Source organism: Zeugodacus cucurbitae, chromosome 5 (assembly GCF_028554725.1).
Source record: "Zeugodacus cucurbitae isolate PBARC_wt_2022May chromosome 5, idZeuCucr1.2, whole genome shotgun sequence".
In the NCBI taxonomy this organism is placed as follows: Eukaryota; Metazoa; Arthropoda; class Insecta; order Diptera; family Tephritidae; genus Zeugodacus; species Zeugodacus cucurbitae.
Window position 1 is genome coordinate 18263556 of NC_071670.1, and position 13801 is coordinate 18277356.

The following is a 13801-nucleotide window of genomic DNA, read 5'->3' on the forward strand; positions in this document are numbered from 1 at the left end:
ATTTGAATTTAGGTTTTTCACATATCTGCAGCCATAAAAGTAAACTAATTTTAGCTTTAATTTGTCTATTAATAATAATAAGAGTGATTCCGTATTGCTAGCTAGTGACAGCTTGCAAAGTTTCTGCAGGAAAAGCGTTTCTTTACTCAAGAAACTATCAGTTGATCGCATGAGAGTTACTAGTTCTTGCTAATGGAATTTGTAATTGGAGAAATTTTATAATTCAATCTCTTAAAACATCAATTCAATCTCCAAAAATAAAAATTTTTCAAAGTTTTATTATAGCCGTGTTAAAATAATTACATAAATTAATTATAAAAAAAAAATAGTGAAAAGTTTTAGTTAAATACATTTCAAATAAAATGTAATAACTTAAGACGTTTAATTTAGTGTATCAAATGACTAGTCACTTCATGAGTGAAAAATTAAAAAAAACTTCGTTTTAAAATTAATTCAATCATTTTATACACAAAAACAATTCGATCGCAGCTGTAAACATTTAAAGGAAAATCCACATACATATACATATATTTTAGTGAAAAAATAAATAATTTTATTTATCACACATCGAATGTTCATAAAATCCCTGTTAGTGTTTGTATATTTTTAATTATTATCTATTATTATGTTTTGTTTATTAATGCGTTTTAAGTTATATTTAGGCTCAACACAAAAACTCCTACCGCTTATTAAGTTTTTTTATTACTTATTACATTGTTCTTTTATGCGCATTAATCATATTTAATACAAATTTAAATTAACTAAATTACTCTCTATATTAACATGAAAACAATGCAATACATTTGTTTAAACTTTTTAACACAATGACAAAATTTTCGTATAAGCATCTGGCTGGGAATTTCCGTGTATTTGGCTGAAATTCGGTGTCGTCTTTTGCTGTCGTCTTTGAATACTGCTGTCATAAATATATATAAATATTTCTACAAACGCCATACAAATGAGCGAAACTCAAAGCTAGACGCTGTGAAATGTTGTTCAGCTTCCAAGCGTATGGCAAGCAATTTTGTATATAACGAGAGCATTTTGTCTGATTCCTGCTTGTGGAAAAGCAGAAGTCATGGAAAATGTTAAATGACTGCGTTGTGTTAGCAACGTAGTCATTGCGCACATTTGACAACGTTTGTCTTTTGATTTTGGCTCTATATGGCTTGACCTTTCTCTGTGTTCTATGTACTTAATATATAAGTTAGTTCAATATTTTGGTTTCTTTCAACTTTCTATATGCAGTTGTGTATGTACATGTACACTTCTCGAATAAGTCTTGAGATTTGTTTTTCACACTTACAACCATGTGATTTTCCTAAATTTTCGAGCTCAAGGTGCACATCATAAATCGCAATGTTTACTGATGTACGTGTGGTTTTTCTTTGCGCACATACGCACACTATTTTGTACATATGTTTCTTTATTAAACCCTTTGTGCGCTTGCGGACTGTTAATTAAGTTCAAGAAGTCATGAATTACTTAGAATACTTAAAGGGTAATGCAATTATTATTTACTATTCAAATGTTTTACTAATGTGTTAAATGTCAAAAAAAGAAATAAACAAACATTTATAGGGTGAGTAGACAACCGATATACTGCTGTGCAGATAATTGTGGATGATTAATTTTTTATTGAAATAACAAATTAAAATTAATTTAAATAAAACCTTCTACATTTTAAATATATTAAATAAAATATATAAATTTAAATAAAGTACAATAGAATATTAAAAATTTGTATTACCGAAAATATAGTAAAACAAAAAAATTTCACAAATTTATGTGTATCTGAAAACATAAGCAGATGTGTAGTTCCTTGAAATGATATAAAAAAGACTCTATCCAAAATAATTTTAATAACAAGCAATAATATGGCAATGGAGCTTAAAAATAATTTAATTTTTTAAATTTTAAATTAAAATAAAATAATATAATTGAGAATTAAGTGAAATTTTAGAACAGAGAATGAAGTGAAATAGAAAGGATAGGATACTTAAGCATTTGTTTATGCAAAGAAAAAAATAAATAAAATAGTGGAATAAATGTAAAAAAGTTATTAAAATGGATGTAGATTGAACAAACTGAAATAAAATGATATAAAACAGAATATTAAATTATATATACAAACTAAAATAAAAATAATTTAATATGAAGGAAGTAATAGTTTAAAAAATATATAAATATAAATTTGTATATTATGAAATGAAAAAAAAAAATAAATAAATAAATAAATTGAAACGACTAACAATGTGAAAGAAAGAAATAAAATGTTTAAGAAATAAAAAAAAAATTGAAAAATGTGGAAAAGAAAATTCGACATAATATAATATATTAAAATAATATATAACATATATAATTCGAAAATTAATTATTAAAATATTATTAAATTAATTTATTTACAATAAAATACAAAATAACGTGTTTACGGTAAAAAATAAAAAATAAATATTATATATTCAAGAATAAAATTATTTCAAAATGAAAAAAATTTTGATAACATGAAAATAAAATAAAGGAGCAAACTAAAATTGGATTAGTCAAATGTAAAATAAAATAATATGAAAAAATACAAAGTCATATACTACAAATAAAAAAATGGTTTATAAACTAAAGTATTGTGGAAAATCAAACAAAATAAGTATAAATAGAAAAAAAAATTTGGTTAATAAAAATAACGAAAATGAAATAAATTACACGAAATTTTATTAATAATATTAAAAACTAAATACATGAAATACATTTAAATATATAATTATATATGTATTTCTTCTAATATAATTACTGTTTAAAAAAAAATTACATACAGAGAAACCTGTATTAGGCGGACTCCCCCCTTGAGCGGACATTTTTACATCCAAGTTAAATTTTTAGAAACAAATAACACTTTCTTTGGCGCACAAGAATCGCTCGACGGTGAGTGTCCGTCCGTCCGTTTCACAGTAAATGGATGGATACAAATGTTAAAACTCTAATTACTAATTAATTAAAAGTACGAAAATGCCACAACAATATTATTACTGTAAATTTAAACTTATTTAAAAAAAGATCTTTTGGACATAAAAGTATAAACATATACATATGCAAATTTTGACTGACTTGAACTTTGACTTATACTTATGTGAAGCGGAAAAAGTTGTCTTGGTTTCAAAATTAAATGTTTTTAAAAAATTATAAATTACAAAATTATAAAATTACAAAACTTTAATTATATGAAACTTAGCAGCAAATAATTATAAGATAAATACAAACGTGTATATAAATATAATGACAAAGATAACATATGATATAAAAACATAATAAGTGTATTACTCATAATTTCCATCTGATTTATGATTTTATGACTTAATTAACTGCTCACAAGCGTACACTACTACAAATAAGTATTCCCACAAACATGAAACTACTATAGGAACTCACATATGTTGTTAAACAGCAATGTTTACAAAATACAATTTCTCTTTAACTACCACCCCGAATTGAAATGACAAGTTCTTGAAAACGTACACTTTTGCGCAGAAATTTCATTGTACCTTCACCTACCCAAATCCTGGCACTTTCGCTTTCAAGTATATTTTATTTATGTACTTATGCAAGTAGATTGTGTTAACTGCCATATTTCTCTACAAATACAATTTCCTCATATGTACTACTTACAACAAATACATACGTAACTTCTGTACGGTTCACTAATGTAACGTCGTTTGCATGCCTACTACTCGTATTTTGTGATATCGATACGATTTAATATAATAACAAAAACAGTCAGTCAATATGTATGCCACACACTTAACTACATATATACTCATATATATTATAATGTATATACATATGTATACATATACATATGAATGTATGTAACTCCTAACTCTGCCAAAAAATGTTTCTGTTCGAATTCAAACTGCTTGCTGCCATGCCTTAATGTCGTACTCAATGTGACTTGTCCAAGCTAAACATAATTATATATTTAAGACGATTTTCATAAATTTTACATTACAATGTACATGAATGACCAAAATGTTTAATGCATTTACTCATTAAATCTGTCATTTTACTCCACACGGCGTCTGCGCGCTTCCCATGTCTGAACTCTGGTCACTTGTAACCAAACAAATGCAAATGAATAAAAATGAAAAAATACACGTACAACTTTTACCTTCGTGCTTTGCGCTTATTTAACAACTTTTTTGGCATAAACTCATGCTAACAAATTGCTTTGTGTACATTCATAAATTGTAATTGTTTAAACAAAAAAAAAACGCGTAGATGCAGTTGCATCTATGCCTCAGCACACGTCCCCTCTAACTGGTACTAATAACAAGCATGAATTCAAGGAGATACTGAACACGCGCTCAAATCCAAATTTCGCTGCAAGCGCCGGCGGCGCATTTCACATACGTGTTACCGATAGCTTGACTTTCTATAAAATCGACTCGTCCACCAACGAGTTGCCATTGTCCGATATTGATTTCTCACTCAATCCGCTAACACCGGAATCCCCTTGCAATGAACATAAGTCGAATGCGACGCGTCAAAAGCGTCATATGCGCCTACTGACTATGCGCGCCATCGCCAGCATTGACGAGCCGGACGCCGCTAACGAATTGTATTTACCGAAAATATCGCCATGTGCTACCAATGAGCGTCCGCTTTCGTGCAATTGCCTTAGCGGCGGTGGCGCTTTCGACGATAACTTGCCGCACTCGCATTCGAAGAGCATGGCTGACATCAGTCCGCTCAACGAGGGCGAAATGTTGCACTTTGTTTTGGGCAGTTCGCCGATTTCCGCTTCACGCGTGGCCTCTATTGATGACTTTCAGTTGTCCTGTTCGGCGCCTGCCACCATACTTAACAGCGAGTTCCGTTTGCGTCGGCAGCAGGAACAGTGTACGGTAGTCGATCAGCTGCGTGTTGATTTGCCGTCAAATTCGCCGACCGCTTCCACATTGAAATTGTGTCAAGAGTCCGATGAGAGACAGCTGCAGCAGCAAGCAAAATCGCAACAGAAATACGCCACAGAGCTGTGCGGTGGCGTGAGCGCTGACGTTGAGCGTGTGCCTGATATGAAGACCGTCTCGTTGAGCAGCTTGCCCACCGTACAGTCGGCGCCGGTGATGATAGATGTTGAAAATCCCTTCAAGTTTACGCAGCAAGCTCAACAACCATTTGTAAATAAATTTACTACAATCAATGAATTTGATAATACACATGCTACTAACACCGCTTTCTCTTCTACCGTTCAATCCTCGTCTGCCTGCGACTTTGACACATTAACCCAACACAAAAACCCGGACACACACGCTGACAAACGCGCCACTAATTATCATCATAATTCACGCTTACGCCGACAACAACAACACCAACACCAAAATAAATTATTTAACCAACCACAACAACAAACACAACAAAAACACGCACTGCATGCAAATGCCGCGCGCATACCGGACGTTATCGTCACTTTGAGCTCATCCTCAAATGATTTGTCTAATCTAATGCCTGATACTAACCAATTCAATTCGAAACTCACTCCTACCGTTCCTACAACTTACGACCCAACAAATATCACTACCACAACAACCATAATCACTACGAACACAACAACTACGCCCAATATCAATGACAATATGTCCGCGTCCGCGTCCATGTCTACGTTTACGTCCATGTCTACATCCAAATCCACACCCATGCCCTCGTCCGTGGTCGCCCCCAACTGCACCTCGACCGCTACTTCCGCCGCAGATGGCAATGCGACGCCAGTATCATCCTCATCGTCGGTATCGTCTCGACGTCAAAGACACAGTATTGCCGGCCAGATGTCGTATATGAAAATGTTGGGATTCGGTGGTTTTAGCAAAAAGATGGCCACCAGCTCAAGTAGTCTATTTAGCACGGCAGTTATAAGCGGCAGCTCATCGGCACCCAACCTAAGGGATATGATACCATGTGCAGTTTCTTCATCAGGTAAGCGGTGAAAATCGAAATTCTACTACTACTTTGGTCAGAAGGAAAAACACTTGAACACTTACTTAAGGAAACTAAAGTATTAATTAAGAAGTATTAGAAGTTACAAAGTCCATGTCTTTAGAGCTTTATACCATGTTCCGACAGAAAATTTGATTTAGTTTGATTACATTTAAACGCTTCACAAAACTACCCAGTTCTCACTACCGTTGGAGATTTACAAATCAGCCATTTTTGTCTCATATAAGTAAGAGTGTTTCTGTACTGTTATTTATATATAATTTATTATAAAAATCTTCCCAAGCAAATTATTCAATATTATATTGATAAATTTTAAAAATATAATACGGTTGGTACTCTTCTTCTTCTGAAAGCAATATAGGGATTCTCTGTCGATGCTATGCAGCAATTCTGAATTTCTCTTTGAGAGAAATATCGCACTAACTACCTCACAGATATTTTCATTCTTAACCATCAAGCGCTGTATACCAATTACAGCCATCTTTCAACTTTTTGATGTCATTAGAAAGATTTTTTGCTTCAAATTAGATCTCAATCTAGCCGATTACGTCTTCTTTTATAAAATTGTTCCCATAAAGCATTAACTATGAAGGGGAAAATGTCGCTAGATCCGAATAATACGATGCGGTAGTGTTTCGAAATCCAATTCAAGAAATTTTGTCATCATTAAATTTGATTTGCCTTGATGAAAAAGCACTTGTTTATTTTTCTTAAACTATGACCGTTTTTTAACGATTCCGTCATCATAATCATCACAAATCTGTCTATTGACAGTCTTTAGATTCAGTTTAAAGCTCGAAGCCATTTGCACATATCGAAGCAAAAATAAGAGTTCATAACATCAATTATACACATTCACATTACTCATTAACAATATGCTCAAAATATGCCTTTATAAATATATTCTTCCTTCTAACTGGAGTAGACGGTTATAGCCGAGTTTACAACAGCGCGCCACTCAAACACTTTCAAAGCTGAAGTGATTTCGTTCATTCGAATAACATGACCAAACTAGCGTAGCCGCTGCCTTTTTATTCGCTGGGCTATGTTAATCTCTTCGAATAACTCATATAGCTCATTGTTCTGTAATCGTCGTTGCCAATGTTTAAGACCGTAAATCACAAAGTATAAAGTGGGTATATTAAGGGATTTGTAGAGTTTGTTTTTTTCCTCGAGAGAGGGCTTTACTTTTGAATTGCCTAGTCAGTCAAAAGTAGGATATGTTGACAAGAGTGATTCTGCGTTGGATTTCTATGCCGACATTGTTATTGGGTTTAATGCTGGTTCCAACTTCCAAGATAGACGAAATTATCTACAACTTCAAAGTTATGACTGTCAACAGTGACGTGGGTTCCAAGACGCGAATGCACTGACTGTTTGATGACAGGAGATATATCGTCTTGTTCTCATTCATACCAGCCATTTTTATAAACATCAGTTGTATCCATCGATCTATCTCGAACCTTTAATCAAAAAGGCGTCGTCTTTGTTGCAATTATCTCCTTTTGACAAGTCGAAATCCTGCAGTTTCCTTCATATATCTCTAGGGATGGTAATCATTTGTTTGGAACTTATTCTTATGATTCTTATACCCACTAAGTCCGTCCATGCCCTCAGCTGTTTTCGAGCAGTTCGGTGCTTCATTTATTATTGATGTTTTCCCTGAGGTCCATATTTGAAGAGTAACCGTAGCAGTTTCTTTAGATTCCTATTGCGAATCTATTGAAGAAATGTGCATCCTTGATGACATCGTCTCTAAGTAGATGACCCTCATATGTTGAGATGTGATAACTTTACTCTCATATGCAGTATGTTTAGTTCAGCCCACTTTAGTCCTCGGAAAGTTATTTCTATTATTAATGTAAATCGAATTATTCAGTCATTATAGCTTTATTAAACACCGAAGACTGTATATAAATAATTTTACACTTTAATTATATTATTTAAATTAGTCCACTTACCTACCCACATTTTCTAACCTAATTTACCTTTTACGCCATCATCCAACAATCGACGCTCACCTTCGCATGTAGTACTTGAAGGTTTCGGCGGTGTACCACCAATTCGACCACTAGAGACGCTACACAACGCACTCTCACTGAAGCAGCTCGATCAATTTCTACATAAGATGACCACATCACCACTCTTCAAAACGCCAGCATCGTCGCCGCCCAAGCATCCATCAACACCACAACAAGGCCTGCAGGGTGCGCTACAATCTATGTGCTCCTTGGAGGCGGCTACAAGTTACTTGTCCGGTGACAGCATGTGTCAATGTCAGGAGGCCGAAAAGGTACGTGAGCCAATGTTGAAGAATGCAATATGCATACATCCAACAGTCGGAATAGCATTGGAGCAGGGTGCAACCGAAGCTGCAACGACAGAAGCAGCCGCCACAGCCGCAGCAACAACGTCTGAACGCGCTAACAAATACAATAATGCCGATGCAAACGCAACGACAGCAGCACAGCCAACTGTTGGAAGTAAGTTGGACGCTTAAATTGTAAATTGAAATGTTTTTCTCCACTATTTTGCGATTGCGTATTGCGTATGCTCTAGTGCGTTTAAGTTTTTCGATGTTGCTGAGCGTTATTCACACACTTTTGCTTCCCGCAAAGCACACAAAAGAGGAACATAAAGTTATTTAAATGTCACAAAACGGCCTTGAAAAGTATACTATCTATATTTGTTTTGTTTAGCATTAAGATTTTTCAATAACTAAATACAAGTTTCTTTTTGAAATTTATAAAGTAAAATAAAGTAATTTCAGTGAGCTCATATTACTGTATAAATATACTTGGCCTCAAAGATCAAACTTTCAACCCAGCATTAGCATGCCTTAAAAATCTTTCACAAATATCAGTAAACTATAAAACCAATTTATTAAATTCAGCGCAAAATAAATTTAACTATGAAGAAACTTGTATTTTAAAACCGTCTTTTCAATTCTATAAATTATTGTTTACATCTAACTGAATGTATTTTTTTAGCCTATGCAAACAGAAAAATCTGTATTAAAGCACAAAAAATTACTATTTTATTTATTTCATTTTACAATTTATGTTTGCTTGAAATGATCACATGAAAATTGAATTTCTTTTCTGCACAAGCACATATCTTTAAATAATTAGGTAAAATACTATTTTGGGTTAAGAGTTGTCAGTTATTAAATATAGCGTGAAGAGTAAAATATACAGGTAACAGTAAACACACTTTGTATATTTGATTGTAATCAATAAACCGGATGTTTACTACTAGTAAAGACAATTTAACTGAATATTTTTATTTTATTTTTATCACTTAATTTCGTTTAGACAGAGTATGATAGTTTTTAAAGATTAAGGGGGTCATCTCATGTGACAGCCTGTTTTTTAGGGATTTTTTAGGAGGAGATGATTTCTATACTATTGATATTGACTTCTAATACCAAACTACTAGCGCTGTTCGGTCTTAAAGAGTTAATTTTTTACACGAAAATATTTTAAGTAAAGTATTATTATAAAACATAGAATATGTAAGCGCTCCTATATGCAGTTTTATACCTCCTTTGATGTGCTATTTAACTTGATGATATAGAGCAAATTTATTATCCAAACACGATTAATTAAGTAACGAAGGCGGGTCTGGGTCTGATGAGGGAGTACATAGAATCTTATTTGATTTATGCAATTGTTTGTTTAGTTCGCCACTTTCTAAATATCTATAGCAGCTATTTTTCTTTAATTAATCGTATTTTCTTAGCGGAACTGAGGTTGATTTCAGAGTGGGAATGAGAGGCGATGCGAGAGAGAATGAGAGATATGTGTCTGCTTTTGTAAGTCACTCAAAGATGTCAGAGTGTGTGCGAGCAAAGCGACTTTCAACGACGTCTCGATTCAACTGCCTTTGAATTTAAGTTTTCTGATATACTTTTTCAAATTTATCTTTATGTTTATCGTTTTGTATTGCCAATTTAATTTCGCGCATAATTGTTAAAGTTTAATTATCAATGGACCTGATCATCTGAATTAATTTTTCAGAATGTAAAATTTTGCAATTTTAATTTGTTTATTTGTCGGTTATTTGGTTGCCTTCTATTTTTTCTTAAAAGTTAAACTAACCATAAAAATATAAAACTCTTCCTCTGAATCCATCGATCACACTGAATTTCCCAAATGCAGTTCGCCTGGTTTTGTCGCATCTACTGTGGCATCCTAAAGCATTAATCCTCGCTTCTTCCTTCTCGCTTCCACTTCGACTTCAACCTTACATATAAATATTGAAATTTGGCCCATCTGAATTGTATGTATATAAAACCGTAATGTTTTTTACTTCAGTAATATTAACTAGAAAAAACAACCTAAACTTATAGGATCGGAGATCGATCATACAATATCAATGAAAATGTTTAATAGATTTCGAGTTTCATTCGGTTGGACCTTTTTAAAATATTATTAATTACGGGATATATGTAGCTACTAAAAAATCTAAAATGTAGATAAAGAATATCTAAAGTTTGATCTTCGAAAAAAATAAAACATTTGTACATCAAAAAATACTGGACCATTAGAAAGAATAAATAAATTATAAACAAGTTATCAAGACATGCAAGGGAAAATGACTCAGTATTTTGAATTTATTTATTTGTATTTTTTGCTATAATTTCGTAATATACATACATATAAAGTATTTAAAATATTTGTCTCCAATTACTGCAATCAGTATTGTTGTTGCGCACGTTTTCTCTACTATGGAATGCTTTCATTTTTACCAACATTTTATGAATGCGTTTCCAATTGATTAAACAAAAAATAAAATAAATTATAAAACTAAAATGTCTGTAATCCACTAATAAACGGTAAAACACAAAACAATCATTGCTAGTGTGGAGCCAACAGTCGAGCGTTGCTAGCAGCACCGAACCTTCATCCCCAGCCATTTCGGACACTTACTCGCATGAAACACCCAGCGGCGAAATGTCCATTAGTATAACCAGCGCCGAGGGGTCAGTATGACAATTAAAACTTTCATACATACATACACATGTACATATATATATTGATGTTTGAATGTCAAAGCTCATTCCAATTACTTCTCGTAATTTCACTGTTTTCTCTTTGCAAATTCCACATTTTGTTTTTTATTTTTTTAAACACTGTGTTGATGTACACTCAACTGTGAATATGCGCACACTGTGTAAAAAAATGTGAAAATATTTCTTAAAAACATAAACAAAAACAACAAAAAGTAGCGTTAACATACTGCCCGTAGCCGAAGAGCTCGTCAAATTCTTTCCACAAATCGAGGATGAAGACCTGAATGCGGTTTCCGTGTATACGCCCATGAATACGGACGCCTTGGATGTCGATGTTGATGGAGTGTTCACATTCGGCGGAGGCAGCAGTCGTGGTGATGTAAGCGCTTGTCTAACGCCGGTTAGCTTTGGCATGGACATAAGCATGATTGCGAACAAGGGATCGATGACGCTTTCAGTTGATGTAAGTAGAAATTGTAGATTATTTAATGTTGGATGAACATTAACTTTATCTCTTTTAAAACACAGGGCTTCGATGATGACGAAGAAACTACGCTTTCAGCCGCCACAACACCATCGCTACCTGTAGATGAGCCAAAACTGGAGACCTGCTATTGCTGTCCCACTCACGCTGAGATGGCCGAACCTCCCGATGTCGAGGACGCATTCGATGTACTCCACGAACCACTTAAAATACCAGATACAAAAATTATCAGTTCTTCACCGGAGGCGCATATATTTGGCGAACCGACATCGTTGCCGCCATTGCCACTTTACGGCGAAAATCCGTTACGACGTGGTGCACGAAAAGCAACCGATCCTATATCGCCGAAAATCAAGAAGCAAATAAGTCTCTTCGAGGGCGGCGAATATGAACGTCAAAAGGAGTACAACAATCTACATGCGTCAATCAATATACCGTCGGCCTCCACGTTGAAGCAGGATGCACGTTTGCGCAAATTTGAGACGCTCACGCAATCTACTTCCAATTCTAACTTTCCATTTGCAAGTAATACCTTGAAGCGCGCCCAGCACAATACTTCCGAATTGGACGACGTCAGTCACACACAATCGTGTATTAATCTGAAAAGTTCTGTGTGCGGTTCGCCCGCAATTTCCGTTACAGCATCGCCACTTCATAAAGCCGCACCGATGGCGATTGTCACACAACCTCTTGCTAGTGCGACAACGTCTCCCGCAGTGACGGCGCATGGTGCTACCGCCGACGCAGACAGTGTTGGTCCACCACGACCTGGTGCTTTGATTGTCAAAGAACGTTTCATAGAGCCGCCAAAACGTATACCGCGCAGTTTTCACAGCAAAACTCAGTCCATGGACGCCGACTTCTTGTTCAATGAATTTTTGTTGGTACCAGCGCGTTCGCCAACCCACGCACCCATCTCACCGGAGGGTGGTAGCCGTACGAGCAGCGCAAGCACATCTCCAGCGTCGCGTTCCAACTCACGCTTTATGGCGGCTAAAATTGTGGATGATATGGCCACACTGCAGCGCAAATAAGCCTGAATAGCGTGTGGAAATCGGGGAAATAGTTTTAAAATCGCTGCTTTGAAAGCGTTATTCCAATTCCATTGTAATGTTTTGAATTGAATTGCTGTTTGTGCTAACACAATTATAAATTAATTGAAACTCAATTAATAACTCTTGACTTAAGAATAACATGTCAAATTATTTATTTTTCCTATAAACATTGCATTATATGTTATGTGTGCGACATTACCTGTGGTCTAATAAAGTTGAAACATGTTAAGTTTACTAACTTTACAAAAATGTTAAATTTCATATGTATATTATTAGTGAAAATGCGAAGTAAGTACACGAACTTGTTCTTCTTCGACCTTAGCAAGACAGTCCTGGGTGGACTATTGCTCCCGCAACTATCTTCGTCCAGATTTCTCGATCCGTTACTAAGGGCTATCAACTTCTCATGCTCATCCCTTTGAGGTCATCAATCACTGTATATATCCAACGTTTCTCTAGTCTGTCTTTACATCGTTTCCCAACTGGTTGTTTCTTGAAAGCTTTTATCGGTGCTCTATCACTTGGAATTCTTTTCACATGCCTAAGTCAACGTATTCGCTATTTCATTCAGCACTAGGTTGAAGACCAATGATGCAGCTCTCGGCTTAACACCTAAGATTACTTCAGATGGATCGGACAAGTCGTTTTGAATAAGCACTTTGCTGATTGTGTTGTGAAGTGTCATATTCATTAAGCTTGCAAAGATTCAAAGTATGTTTGAAAATACTTTATAGCGAAATTCAGAAGAGATATTCCTCTGTAGTTCCTTTTTTGGATATTGGTATTATTATTTTCAACAGTCACTCATCTGGTATGCATTCGTTACGTCAGATCATTTTAACAAGAAGTCATAACTGGTTATTCAGTTCTTTGTCACCATATTTAAGGAACTCTGCGGTATGGTGCCTCCGTTGCTTTTATTGTCCTCTAATTTCGTTAGAGCTTATTGTACCTCGTCTATTGTTGGCGCTTCTATGTTGTCATCTACAATATAATACATTGAATAGTCGTAATCTATGTCGCTGTCTGTTTAGGAACTCGTCGAAGTGTTTCTTCAACCTTGGTGGTATTCTGTTTTTTCTCTGATGGCGCTATCTTCTTCTTTACACTCATTTGTTCTTTGCTGATTTTTTTTCCCCCACGATTTGATTTTTCCACCGTTTGTTTTGTGCTATTTCTCCTCTTTATCCGTAAAATTTTGTCCATTTTGCTTCTATCTTCTTGGTACTCGTACTGATTGCTTCTGGTCTTTTTTGCTTAGTT

At 34.5% G+C, this 13801-nt stretch overlaps 1 protein-coding gene across 16 annotated transcripts in view; it reads left to right on the forward strand.

Moving 5' to 3' along the window:
- LOC105218058 (inositol hexakisphosphate and diphosphoinositol-pentakisphosphate kinase) overlaps positions 1-12973 on the forward strand; it is a 38354-nt gene extending 25381 nt beyond the window's left edge. For 3 of the 16 annotated variants that reach the window (XM_011193402.3, XM_029043929.2, XM_011193398.3), the window contains exons 15-19: positions 4270-5964; positions 8019-8468; positions 10849-10969; positions 11213-11462; positions 11528-12967. In XM_011193402.3, the coding sequence (XP_011191704.3) occupies positions 4270-5964; positions 8019-8468; positions 10849-10969; positions 11213-11462; positions 11528-12517 (3506 nt within the window). In that variant the 3' untranslated portion in view covers positions 12518-12967. Of the gene's footprint in view, positions 1-4269; positions 5965-8018; positions 8469-10848; positions 10970-11212; positions 11463-11527 lie in introns of those variants that run through there. The other 13 variants (XM_011193403.3, XM_029043931.2, XM_011193404.3 and 10 more) reach the window with 11 other exon arrangements.
- Positions 12974-13801: the final 828 nt, after the last annotated feature.